Source organism: Pristis pectinata, chromosome 17 (assembly GCF_009764475.1).
Source record: "Pristis pectinata isolate sPriPec2 chromosome 17, sPriPec2.1.pri, whole genome shotgun sequence".
Classification (NCBI taxonomy): Eukaryota; Metazoa; Chordata; class Chondrichthyes; order Rhinopristiformes; family Pristidae; genus Pristis; species Pristis pectinata.
Window position 1 is genome coordinate 2007792 of NC_067421.1, and position 13961 is coordinate 2021752.

A 13961-nucleotide genomic window follows, 5' to 3' on the forward strand; every position below is an offset into this window, starting at 1 on the left:
TCCGCCGGGCAGTCTGGCACTCGGAGACAGAGTCTGAACATCAGAGCTGGGAGCCTCAGGCCGGATCCCCAAAGGCTGAGGACACGTCCATTGACGATGTCTGTCTCACTGTGTCCAGCAGCCAGACCCACACAAACTGCAGCAGTCGGTGCGTCGGCACATCCCACCCTCACATCATCAGATGTCAAACAGCACTTCCGGAACTGACAACCCTTTATTAATTTCACCATCGGAAATGTTACATAAATACAAAGAGATTCTTTAATTTGTGAGCAAAATCGAAATAATCAGTTCACTGTTCAGTTCCAACCAGACACAATTAGCACACGATGAATGGCAGGTTAAATAATCCGTCCCATTTAACACTTTCATTCTGTATCAGAGTGACCACTAATTGTACAATCACACTTGAGTGCAGCGTCCAAGATCACTGCAGACCCAGGGACAACCACTGAGTTATTTGACAAGTTACTATTATACCAAGATGCTGCAGCAGGGACTGGAGTAAAAATTCCAGCTGCAACTTTCTCAGCAATCTGGCCAAAAGGGCTCTTTCCCCAGATAGTCCCACCCCGGACACTGAATGCCATTATTGGTGTCCAGATTAAGCCCCACCCCGGACACTGAATGCCATCACTGGTGTCCCCGACTGAACACCACCCTGGGCCCTTCCTGTCGGTGCAGTTCTCCAGGGCCAAATGGACGGGCCGCTGAGTCACGGGGCAGCAGGACCGCCCTTGATACCACAGCCACCTCAGCTCGAGCTGGGAACCGAAACAGCCGATCGGTGTTAAATTCGGGGAGCAATCGTTTAAAGGGGAGGGCGGGCCGTCGGCCAGAAGTGATCCCATCTCGAGGCAGGTGATGTTCCTACAGAGAGACGTTCACTGGGACACACTCAGTTCGGGTCTGGTTCCCCGCAGTTACTTCATCTGATTCTCTCCACCTGAACTGAACTGATTCTCCCGCAGCCTGAAACAAGTTGAAGAACAAAGAGGAAATAAACAGATTGTACAACAGGGTCAGTAACAGGGGGCTGCGGTTAACAGCAACACTTGGGGACAAATATCACAAGAAAAGCCCGTGGGCCGACCGATAATGAATCCCATTAACACTCACGTGATCAGCTCCAGACTCGGGAGGGTCAGTACGAGGTGGCAGAGAGCGGGGACAGATCTGTCTGTGAAGGAGTTTTTCCCCAGGTCCAGTCCCGTCAGTGAGCGGTTTGTACTGAGAGCGGAGGCCAGATCCTCGGCACCAGAATCTGTGAGACCGTTCTCCCACAACCTGGAGTTAAGATGAGAGTGAGGGTGAGGGGCACAGAGAGACAGGAGACGGTGCAAATCCCCAGTAACACAATTACTGATCCCACAGGTTGAAAGTCTTTAGTCCGACACCCTTGGGACCTGACCAGTGATCATCCTGACAGCAGGTGAGTGAACACACCCACAAGCAGAGAACAGAGAGGGAGAATCTGTCACACTGATTACACATTGCACAGTTGGTGAATTCACTGATGGACAGGGAGTCTTTGTGGCTTTACTGCAGGTGATGAAGGAAAATGTTACTGGTATTACCGTACACATTAAAAAAAAACCTCCTGGGTTATACACTGCCGACTCGCGCCCCTCCCCTCCGCCTCCGCATACACCATCCATGCTTGGGTCACACACTGCCCAACTCCTCAACCCTGCACCACCAACCCACTCCCCATACACCTTCCATCCCTGGCTCACACACTGTCCGACTCTCCTGGGGCCATTCTTCCCCAGGGCACACACTGTCCAACTCCTCCTCCCCCCCATACACCATCCATCCTTGGGTCGCAGTCGACCTGATCTTCATCCTCCTCAGCTCACACACTGTTTCATCTCCCTTGATGAATACATAACTGTCCAAATCTTCCCCGTGCTCTGTGACTGCAATGTTCTCATCTGCAAAAGGAAATGGGGAAAAGCAAACCCAATGTTGATCCCCTGTCGGGAAGCATCATTCCCTCCGAGACTGAGCGACAGAGTCACATCACCAAACATAACCTGGCACCACGTGTGACCTGTCCAACTGATCCAAAGTCAGATCAACAGAGGTGTATCAGGTGTGTCCGTCCCACCCTGTGTGCAGTAAACCCATTCCCGCTCTCCTGGATACTCTCGTGTGTCCCTCAAGGTTCACTGATTCCACATGGAATTACCCAGATCAGCAAAGTGCCACAGCGGAAGGAGACTGCTGATCTCCGCTTACAGTGGTCTCGATCGCAGCCGCTGGGAATTTAAATTCAGCTCAATAATCAAATGATTAAATAATATGGAATAAAATGTCATTACCCCAGTGGCTGTCATGCCGCTACTACACAATTAGTAATTACGTCTCCCGTATCCCATAGACACCCACATCCTGTGAACAAGTGATAAATCCTCCCAACTTTAACATGACTTTTGTTGCCTTCACTTCCACAGCACCATCATGTGGAACTGAAACATTGACTCCAATCTACTTTTGGTTTACAAGGCCAGCGTGCATCATCGGTGGGGCTAGAAACTACATTATAATCACAGTGTAAAATTCTCTGCGGTTCCTGCTGTGGACACACATTCTCCCTTCACTTGCCAACACACTTACTGCAACCATCCACAGACGAAACCAGATGTAATGCATCACCAATACTTCACCCAATCCATTCCTCCCCCTCATCTCCACTGAGTCAGTTCTAAGGAGCACTGAGCTTTTCCCTCTCCTCTCTCCAAGATGAGGACACACACACTCCAGCTTAATCTATATCAACAAGGGCAAGGAGATTGTTTAATTCAGAGGGAGGACGATGCCTGTCCGACTGAGAATTGGCCTCAGTAGCAAGCCGTGTGAAAGGGCCAGATTTCCATTCCAAAACTTGATTGGACCAGCTGACTCATCAGGATAATCCGACAGTTTCACTCCCAATATTACTGACATTAGACTTCACAATTTTGTGCCAAAATTATTTTAATTATTTGACTGAGTATTCCAACAGACCTGGCTGGTTTGAACCAGTATTTGGGGATGTTTATTTGACTTGTTGGGCAGAGCAGTGGCAGATTAAATGTAACCCTGATAAGTGTGAGGTGATGCATTGTGGGGTGGTCAGCTGAGGGCAGTACATACACCAGGAATGATCGAGGTCCAGGGAGTACTGAGGAACACAGAAACCTTGGTGTATGAAACCGAAGATCCCCGATGTTGACAGAACAGGGAGACGTCAGGGTGAAGGAAACAGACAGTATGTGAGCCTTCATTAGGTAGGGCAGAAAATACAAGTGCAGGACATCTTGGTGCAACTTTGGAAAATGTAAATGAGGCTACATTTGCAGCAGTGCGCGCTGTTCCTGTTCCCATACAACAGGATGGACGTGAATGCACTGGGGAGGGTGCAGAGGACATGGTCCAGTCCTGAGGAAGGTTCTTCAAACTGAAACGTTAACTCTTCCATCTCCCCAAAACATGGTCTGACCTGCTGAATATTTCCATCATTTTCTGTGTTTCACATTTCCAGCACCTGCAGCGTCTTTGATTTTTCACCAGGATATCGACTGGGATGAAATGTTTCAGTTATGAGATGGGTTGGGCTTGTTGTCCTTGGAGCACAGGAGACCAATGGGAGATATGACAGAGGTGCACAAAATTCTGGGAGGCACAGACAGGAAGAAAGTAAACTGGTCATAGAGTCCGAATCATACAGCACGGAAATGGGCCCTTCGGCCCAACTGGTCCATGCTGACCAAGATTTTCATCGGAGCATGTCCCATTTGCCTGCATTTGTCTCAAATCCCTCTCAAACTTTCCTATCCATGTAGTGCCCAAGTACCTTTTAATAGTTAATGTACCTGCCTCAACCACTTCCACTACCAGCTAATTCCATATACTGACCACCTTCTGAGTGAAAAAGGTTGCCCCTCGGGTTCCTATTAAATCTCTCCCCTCTGACCTTAAACCTGCATCTTCCAGTTCTTGATTCCCCACTCCTGTGAAAAAGATTGTGGGCATTCACCCTATCTATGCCCCTCATTCTCCCATTCTCCAATGTAATCAGTTCCAAACTGCTCAACCTCTCTCCGTAACTCAGTCCCTCGAGTCCCTGAAACATCCTCATTGCTCTTTACAGCTTAACAACTTCTATCTGATAGCAGGTGCCCAAAAGCAAACACAATATTCCGAATACAGCCTCGTGAATGTCCTGTGCAACTGCAACATTGCATCCCAGCTTCTTTGTGTTTCGCGTAAAAGAGTTTACACGGACCCGTAGGGCGTCTGCTTTAGAAAGCCTTTATTGTAGCATGATATCATGGCGAGCTCAGGCTCCTAAAAGCGGAGTTCCGAAACTCTGCTCTACAAAGGATACAGTCATTTTTTATAGTTAACAAAAAAAATTACACAAATACAGAAGTTTCTCAGCATGTTCTAGGCGATAACCCGAAGCAACTATCAGTTTATAAATTACTCTGCCTGCAGCGTTAGGATAGATTATGAAACCATGATTCTAGAGAAACACAAGTTCCCATGTCCTTCCTTGATAACAAACAAGCAAACAAGCTAGATGTTAGTTAGTTGGCAGTTAACCAAGGACAGACATCTGTCAGTAGAAATGGTTTGACCCTCTTAATGCTTTAAATTTTCTTCCACAATGTGCAATGCCCTGACTGATGAAGGCCAGCCTGCCAAATGCCTTCTTCACCACCCTGTCTACCTGCGACTCCACTTTCAGGGAACAAAGTACTTGTACTCCTGGGTCCCCCCGTTCTATTCCACACCCCTGGGCCCTACCGCTGACTGTGAATGTCCAGGCCTGATTTGTCTTCCCAAGAAGCAACACCTCACACTTATCGAATTAAACTCCATTTGCCCTTCCACAATCTACTTCCACAGCTGATGAAGATCCCTCTATAAATCCTGATGACCACCTTCACTGACAACAACACCATCTATTTTAGTGTCATCTGCAAACTTATTGACCAGGGCTTATACATTCTCATCCAAGTTATTGATATCGATGGCAACTAGCAATTGGCCCTGCACCGACCCCTGGAACACCACTAGTCAAAGGCCTCCAGTCGGAAAAATTACCTTACACCATCACCTCTGCTTGCCACCATTGTGCCCACCGTCCATCCGATTCGCTAGCTCTCCATGGACCCCATGTGAACTTTTCAAAGCAGCCTACCACGTGGAATCCTGTCAAAGGCCTTACTGACTCCATACAGACTACGGACCGAGGACAGAGTTGTCCAAGACCAGAGGGTCTTGATTTAAGCAGAGGAGTGAGAGGTTCAGAGGGATCTGAGGAAAAGTTTTATCACTCAGAGGGTAGTTGAAACCTGGAACACACTGTCCGACGTGGTGGTGGAGGCAGCTACTTTCACCACATTTAAGAAGTGGATGAGCATTAAAATTGCCAAGATACAGTCGGCTGTGAACCAAGTGCTGATAAATGGGACCAGTACAGACAGGGAGTCGATGGCCAGAATAGGCACGGCGGGCCAAAGGCTTGTTTCCGTGCTGTATGATCTCCGACTCTGGACGTGCTAAACTAACGACGGTGGCACCGCCATGTATTTGGTTCAAAACTCCACATCCCTTTCCAACTGGACTGTACCCCTTTGTCCCCATTGCTTATACCTGTTTCTGTCCAGGTATCACACAGAGTTTGACAACTCCCTGAGCAGGAGCCCGGCCCATTTCCACTCCGACTCGCCCCCAATTTACATAAACCCGAGACCGGCCCTTTCCTCACAGCCTCCCGAACAGGAGAAACTCCGGGAATGCCTGGAGGGCCAGATACGTGCCTGCACATTACCGGTTCTCCTCACAGCGCCACCGGTGGCCGGATGACCGAAGACATAATGCTGCCGGCCAGGCTGTTCGGCTCCTTCACTGGGACACCCCCACATATGCCTCAACTCCACCCAACTGATTCTGGGGGACCTTCTATGACCATGAAAAAGATTCCCTTCAGCAAACAGCTGTTTACCTGATTCCGCCACAACTGCCTGTCAGAGGCAGGGATGCTTAAGGTCCACACTGTCAGTGTGTTTAGTTTACCAGGAGACATAAATTACTACAGCGACTGCTGGTCTTCAGTGGATTAATCTGGTGACTGTAGACATTGCCGACAATTCCCGTTTTCATTGGGGGAGGCATCACACAACACTGAATTCAATGGTGAAATCATGTTACTTTCCTTCTTCGTCCAACTATATCAGTAAAACCACGTTTATCCACCCTCTGACCAATGAAGCCCCAGACCAGACCGTCCTGGAGTGTACTCTCCAGAAAAAGTTGGAGATTCGTGACCCAGTCCGAGACAAACACCACACTGCCCAGTCCACCAACAACACGGCACAAATGGGAACACCGCAGTTCTTCTGGGGGACTTTAAACCACACTGCGCTGAATTCAGTGGTGAAACCCGTGAAGTTCCCTTCGTGGTCCACCTGAAATCAGTGAAAATGTTGATTAAAATAGTGCCAAAAAGAGAAACGTTCCCCACGCGAGTGGCTGAGCTCTGTTATGTACGGCCGGGGGTGGGAGTGGAGGTAGTTTCATCAGTGGTGTTCGAAAGGGAGATGGAAAGGTGGTTAAGGGGAAAGGTTTGCAGGGTTTTGGGGAGAGTCAGACAGGTGGGACTGGCTGCAGTGAGCTTCAGAGTGCCGGCACACACTCAGTGGACTGAATGGCCTCATTCTATTTTGGAAACATTCCGTGATGTGGCAATGGTTTCATCGGAGATAAGGAACAACATAGACACCAGAGTCAGTGGAAGAAGGTGGGATATCAGATGGGACTGGAAATAGAGGGAAGAAACATTGTTCAGCACCTTTACAAACAGATAATACAGCTTCCCTGATAAAAGTGTCCCGGGCTGTTCAGAGCAGAGTGCGTGGAAATAGCAGAGACTCTGCCCATCATTTGCAGAGGGCAGAAGATGTTTACCGGGATGTTGCCTGGATTAGAGGGGACGTTGTACAAGGAGAAGATGGATCATCTGGGGTTGCTTTGGCTGGAGTGGCAGAGTCCGAGGAGAGACCTGATAGAAGTTTAAGATTATGAGGGGCATAGATAGAGTAGCAGCTGGTAGTTTTCCCCAGGGTGGAGATGACTAATACCGGAGGGCATCCATTTAAGGTGGTATGGTGCCTGGATTGAGCAGCCAGGAGTGATGTTGGAAGGAAATATGATAGAGGCATTCAAGAAGCACATGAATGTGCAGGGAATGGAGGGATATAGACATCGTGCAGGCAGAAAGGATTAGTGTAGTTTGGCATTTAATTACTGGTTTAATTAGTCTGGCCCAACATTGTGGGCTGAAGGGCCTGTTCCTGTGCTGTACTGTTGTATGTTGTATGTTCTATGTAAAATATTTTTAATACAAAGCGTTGCCCACACACGTCTGACATTACACACGGGTCCCCGCACACGTGTGACGTCACACAGGGCTTCCCACTTACATGTAACGTCACACATGGCTCCCTACGCACATGTGATGTCACATGTGGGCTCCACACACACGCGCCGCCCGGCTCACGGACCTGACATCACACACGCGCTGCCCGGCTCACGCGGAGACGGTTTAACGGCCGAGCGCGCGCCCACCAACCGCCACCTGACCCTCCAACTGTCAGCAGAGGACGGTCGAGCAATCCTGTTCCCATTGGTGCGAGGGGCCGTCAATCACTGGTGATAGCCAATAGCGGAAACGGACCCGTCGTGGAGCCGTTACACCCGCAGACCCCGCCTCCCGCTCCCTCCACAAACTCCCGGTCAAACCCGAACAAACATCAGAGCAAATGTGCCGCTTTTTTATTTCTTCCCATTTCCCTAGGGGAAAGTTGGTGGCAGTTTCTGAACCGGTTTCCCCACCGACGAGTGAAGCGGCTTCCTGCGGCCGCAGCCGGTAATTTTACTGATTTATCGGTGAGAGGCAGGAGGAGGCCGCACGGACCATTGGCTACATGCCGGCCCCCGGGGGGGAGGGATCCCTGCAGCCCTGGACTGGAGAGGGTGAGGGGTGTGGTTGTCGCCGAGGGAGGGAGCCTTTCATTTCGTGTACAGAAGACCGAGAATGGCCAACTCCGGCTGCTTCTGACTTTGTGCTGTTTTAGTGTTGTTGTTCAGTGAGTCCAGGGGGATGCAAACAGAAATTGGGGTTCATAAATATGGAGGAGATTTGAATGAAATCAGCATGTATCCACTTTGCGTGTGAATTGTGTACCGGGCTGAGATGGGGATCGAGTCCGTGTCTCTGGGACTGGGGAGACGGTGACGGGGTAGATGCGGACGTTTAAATAAAATGTATTTGCTGTAAACGTGAACTAACCTAGAGGGCACGGCAGGTCGGTCGAGTGGCGGGTGTATGGAGAGAAGCAGAGTTACCGGCTCCGGTGGGAGACCCTCCTCCTGTCACGTGACCCCGCCTTCCGCTTTACCGCAGATTTCCGGCATCTGCGGATTTGTTTTCGAGGCTCCGCCCCTGAACTGATGACGTGGTAAACATAGTGCGCATGCTCACTGTTACCTGATGGGCGGCGGTTTCCTTTCCGATCTGCGGCGGAGAATCTCCGGGACTGGAACTGGGAGCGGGCCCTCGCCCCCTGGGGCGGGGAGCCGGGACAAAGCTCACGCTGCCTGCAGGGCGACGAGAGCAAGTTACCATCGGTGAGTATTTTTTGGCGGTCCCAGACGGGCGAGGTCTGATGTTGGGCAGTGACTCCGGTTATATTCCCCGAACAGGCGGCTTCGGCCCCGCCTCCTGGGCCGAACCTGCCGGAGTCGGCCCGTGTGGTGGGGCCTTCACACGGAGCCGCCTGAAATAAACCACCACAGTTTCCTCCCACATTCCAAAGACGTATGGGTTAGGAAGTTGTGGCCATGTTATGTTGGCGCCGGGAGCGTGGTAACTCTTGCGGGCTGCCCCCAGAACACTCAGCGCAAAAGAGACATTTCACTGTGTGTTTCGATGTACATGTCTAACAAAGATAACTCTCTATTCTCTCTTAAATGGGAAAGTTTTGGTATGTTCGGAGGAGAGGTCTTCATTGCAGAATGCCCAGACTTTGACCTAATCACAACAACAATATGTCTCGCTCAGTTTCTCCTTGATGCTGACCCCCAGCTGTACATAGTGGTCAGCTTTGTGATGGCAGTGCCATTGAATGGCAAGTATTGGTGGTTTGACTCTTATTGGAGATGGTCATTATATGAAACTTTTGTGTATGGTGCTCACATATACCAGTGCCTAAATATTACATTGCTCTGATTATTATTGAGGTATACCATCATTTCTCCCTCGTACCTGCCTACCACTGTGCTGACACCACTGGTGGGTTTGTGTCCCGAGTCCCCAGAAGCCTGAGGGGAAGACTTTAATGGGTCAAATATGGCAGGGACTGCAAATGCTGTAATCTGGAGCAATACAAAATAACACAGAACGCTGGGAAAACCCAGCAGGTCAAAGGGCATCTATGGAGGCGAACGGTGTAAATTGATGATTCGAGTCGTGGCCCTGCATCAGGATTGAGACAGAAGAGGAACGTTTGCCAGTATATAGCGGTACGAAGGTGTGGGACAGAGGCTAGTAGGTAATAGGTGGGACCAGATGGGGAGAGGATGATGGGCAGATGGAATCAGGTGGGAGAATGAAAAAGGAAATATTGAATTTTCCAGTGTTTCCAGTTTCAGGTATCCCACACCCCGGTGTTCTCTCCACACTCACCCATCTGTTTATCTCGTTTTCTTCTACCTTTGCTCACCTTTCCCACCACATCCTTCACCCACCTGGTCCCACCTGCCAATTCCCTGCCCAACCAGTTCCACCCATCATCTTCCAGCCTCTGCCCCACCACCCCACTGTAATATATCGGCGATCTTTCTTCTTCCTTTTGTCCTGATATAAGGTTTAACTGAAATGCTAACTTTCACCTTTTGCCCCCTCTGAAGCTTCTTGACTCACTGAGCTCTTTCAGGTATTGTTTTTTGTTAGCTGGAACTACCAGAGCATTTATTTAATGCACCGCGATGCGGTTAAAAGCAGTCATTGCAATTTTAGTTTCAATTTTGCAAAATGGCTAAATGTTATGTGTTAACCTTTCTCATAAAGGCACTTGTAGCAAATGATGTTGAGTTTGTTATTTCCTTTTTCAGTTATTTTTGGTGAGCCATTTCCTCCATTGCCAAGGTAACAGCCCACCAGAGCTGCAAGAAGTGTTGCAGGATTTTATCACTCTCTGCTCACTGCCCCTCGGTGGAGCGGCAGTCTCAGGAGCAGGTGCAACAGAATAATGGTGGGAGGAAAGGATACTTTGAGCATTTACTGTGTGAAATGCATGATACATGTGTTGGAATGAAATAAGAACGACCGAACGGGTGGTGATGGCAGTTACGCAAATCTCTTGATAATTTCAGGATGTCCCAAGTATTTTGCAATTGGTTAATATTTGTGCGTCAACATTAAAAAAAATATAAATGTTCTTTCAGGAAATTTAAAGTAAAAAGAGAAAATGCCGGAGAGTCTCAGCAGGTTAGACAGCATCCTGGACAGTCCCAGATCTGATACTGGTTCTTCCACCGTTTCTCTTTCCACAGATGCAGCCCGATGTACTGAGTTTCCAGAGTTTTCTGTTTTTAGTTTTATATTGAGTTATATTAAGTGCATTTTGCTGCTGCTACATTGCAGGAAACATGTCAGCCAATTGAGCTTGGCACGATCCCGCTCAGCAATAAGAAAATTGTCGAATAGCTCAGTTTAGCTGCTGGAGACGGAGTGAAGTGTATCCGTGCCCTCCGATGACACACAGCCCGATTCACCAACCTGAACCATGACCAGGTGGAGGATCATTAGGTTCTAGTTGCTGGAAATGTCAGGAACCCCGCAGAAAATTGCTGGCAGGAGAGAGTCGCGGCCGAGTCTGTGTATGAGTTATAATCCAGGGGTGGTACCTCCGAGAACATGGACCTGGCAGTGTACGGGCTTCAGTCCAGGTCTGTAATTCTACAGCTGGGACTAGACGTTCCTGCTTGCGCAATGAAACAGAAGTCTCAAGCGGGTGGCCATTGGTTGTGGGGAAATCACTGACTACACCACCCTGTGTGAGGCATGGGGACGATGTGGGTTGCTGTTGAGGTGGGTGAGTGGCAGGTTAGACAATGCGTCCCAGGGAGGATGGGTCCCGTGTTATCAGACAGTTTCTGAGCCAGAGAGGATGGGCCCCGAGGATCAGGCTACATGGGCTGATGAGGTGTTGAGCGAAAAATTGTTTTGGGCTCGGATGTTTGGAGCTGGAATTTCTTTGGAAGCTATTAGTGCTGCTCTGGGTACAGAGTGAATTCCCATCCCACCCTCCTTTTTGAGAGGCCTTGAAGAACATGAAGTTGGGAAATCAGCAGAGCCTGACCAAGTGCACCCCTAGACCTTCTGGGAAGTCAGGGAAGAAATCGCGGAGGCCCTTGTAGACAATTGCTTCGTTGTTAGCCACTGGCGAAGTTCCAGAAGACTGGAGGGTGGCTAATGTTGTTCCATTGTTCAAGAAATGTAGCAAGGACAGGCCAATGAGCCTGACTTCAGTTGTAGGGTAATTATTGGGGGGAATTTTGAGGTACAATATCTACCATCACAAGGATCGTCAAGGCCTGATCAGGAATAGTCAGCATGGCTTTGTTCTGGGAGGTGGTGTCTGACGAATCTTTTGGAGGTTTTCGAACAGGTAACTAAGGGGATAGATGAAGATAGGGCGATGGATGTTGTGTATATGGACTTCAGCACGGCCTTTGACAAGGTTCCGCATTGCAGGCTGATCTGGAAGGTTAGGTCGCATGGGGCTCAGGGGGAGCTAGCGAGGTGGATTCAGAATTGGCTTGGTGATAGGAAGCAGAGGGTGATGGTTGAAGGTGGATTCTCCGACTGCAGGCCTGTGATGTGGGGTGCATCGGGTTAGCGTAGGGACCCCTTGTTCATTATTTATGTAAATGATTTGGATATGAATGTACATGGCACGATAAGCAAGTTTGTTGATGATACTAAGTTGTGGGTCATTGATAGTGAAGCAGATTACGATGAATTTCAAGAGATCTTGGTCAGTAAGGCAGACAAACCGAAGAATGGCAAATGGAATTCAACTTGGATTAGTGTTAGGTGATGCATTTTGGATAGTCAAACCAGGGTAGGACTTGTACGATGAATGCTCAAAATCTTTTCCCCAGGATTGCGGAGTTCAAAGCTAGAGGGAACAGATACAAGAAAAGAGGGTGAGATTTAAGAGAGACCTGAGAGGTAACTTCTTTACACGCAGCATAGTGAGTACCTGGAATGAGCTGCCAGAGGAAGTGGTCGAGGCGGCTACAATTACATTTAAGAGGCATTTGCCTGGGTTGGGTCATAGAATAATACAGCATGGATGTTTTGGGATGAAGGGCCTGTTTCTATGCTGTCTTCTGTGTGTAATAAATGAGCTGTTTGGTGTTTGCAACATTAGTTATGTACTTGGGGTTCAGTATGCTAATTGTGTTTGAAAATTCCCCCTCACTGAAACCTGTCAGTGGAAGTCGAAGAACAACTCAAGATGCTGGAGATCTGAAATAAAATCAGAAATTGTTTGAAGCCATTCTGACAAGGGTCTTGGACCTGAAACATGACTTTGTTCCTCTCTCCTCAGATGTTCTTTACCTGCTAAGCGTTGTCTTGGATTTTTAGGTTTGTTTTAAAATTACAATTTACCTTGGAATGGTTTTTCTCCTGGGAAGTGGACGTGTAGAAGTACTCATTTCGTGATAGTTAATGGGCAGTAAAGAAACCACAGCTTTTCCCCATTAAATTATCCTGCCGCCAAATTACACGTTGTTCCTGAAATGTGCTCATTATAATTGTTGCTTACAAGATTCACAAGAATCATGCCAGGAATGAAAGGCTTAACATGTGAGGAGCGTTGATGGCTGTTGGCCTGAACTCGATGGAGTTCAGAAGGATGGCGGAGGTGGGATCTTATTTAAACCTACTGAATACTGAAAATCCTGGATGGAGTGGACGTGGAGAGGATGTTTGCATTGCTGGGAGAGTCTAGGATCTGAGGCAAAGCCTCAGATATAGAACATAGAACATTACAGCACAGTACAGGCCCATCTGTCCACGTTCTTTTGCCGACATTTTACCTGCTTTAAAATCTTTCTAACCCTTCTCTCCCACATAGGCCTCCATTTTCTGTCATTCACGTGGCTATCTAAGAGTCTCTTAAATGTCCTAATGTGTCTGCCTCCACCACCTCTGCCTACAGTGCGTTTCACACGCCCACAACTGTCTGTCGGGTGGGGGGAGAAACATTTTCCTCTGACATTCCTCCTGTACCGTCGGCACAGGAGGTTCCGCATATGGGGCAGGCCTTGCCGGTCGGGAGAGGGCGTGCCGGGGCCGGGACCGGGAGAGGGCCCGCTGCGTGCGGGGCCGGGACCGGGAGAGGGCCCGCTGCGTGCGGGGCCGGGACCGGGAGAGGGCCCGCTGCGTGCAAGGCCGAGACCGGGGGAGGGCCCGCTGCGTGCGGGGCCGGGACCGGGAGAGGGCCCGCTGCGTGCGGGGCCGGGACCGGGAGAGGGCCCGCTGCGTGCGGGGCCGGGACCGGGAGAGGGCCCGCTGCGTGCGGGGGCAGGGACTGCGAGGGGGCACGCTGCCTGCCGGGCCGGGACTGGTAGGGGGCCGGCTGCCTGCCGGGGCAGGGACTGCGAGGGGGCACGCTGCCTGCCGGGCCGGGACTGGGAGGGGGCCGGCTGTCTGTGTGGTCGGGACCGGGATAGGCCCCGATGCCTGCGGGGGGAGGACGACCATTTCCCATCGGTGAGTATTTTCCGCCGGTCCCGGGCTGATGTTGGGCAGTTGTCTCCAGTTATATTCCCCGAACAGGCGGCCTCGCTCCGCCTCCAGCTGAGAACCTACCAGGGTCAGTCCGGTGGTG

The 13961-nt window shown here is 49.8% G+C and overlaps 1 protein-coding gene and 1 long non-coding RNA gene across 4 annotated transcripts in view; one reads left to right on the forward strand and one right to left on the reverse strand.

The window, feature by feature from the left end:
- Nucleotides 1-359: 359 nt before the first annotated feature.
- LOC127579511 (uncharacterized) lies at nt 360-8401 on the reverse strand. 2 transcript variants are annotated; one of them, XR_007957681.1, is made up of 4 exons: nt 8345-8401; nt 5999-6461; nt 1120-1287; nt 360-972 (listed from the first exon to the last, which is right to left on the reverse strand). It is a non-coding gene; the product is annotated as an uncharacterized LOC127579511 (long non-coding RNA). The 2 variants fall into 2 exon arrangements; XR_007957682.1 differs by having other exon boundaries at nt 5647-6461.
- Nucleotides 8402-8424: 23 nt separating this feature from the next.
- Nucleotides 8425-13961, forward strand: part of LOC127579506 (NACHT, LRR and PYD domains-containing protein 3-like) — a 776460-nt gene continuing 770923 nt past the window's right edge. Inside the window, exon 1 of one of the 2 annotated variants that reach the window (XM_052032359.1) lies at nt 8425-8682. In XM_052032359.1, coding sequence (XP_051888319.1) covers nt 8546-8682 — 137 coding nt within the window. In that variant the 5' untranslated portion in view covers nt 8425-8545. The remainder of the gene's footprint in view (nt 8683-13961) is intronic. The other variant, XM_052032358.1, reaches the window with a different exon arrangement.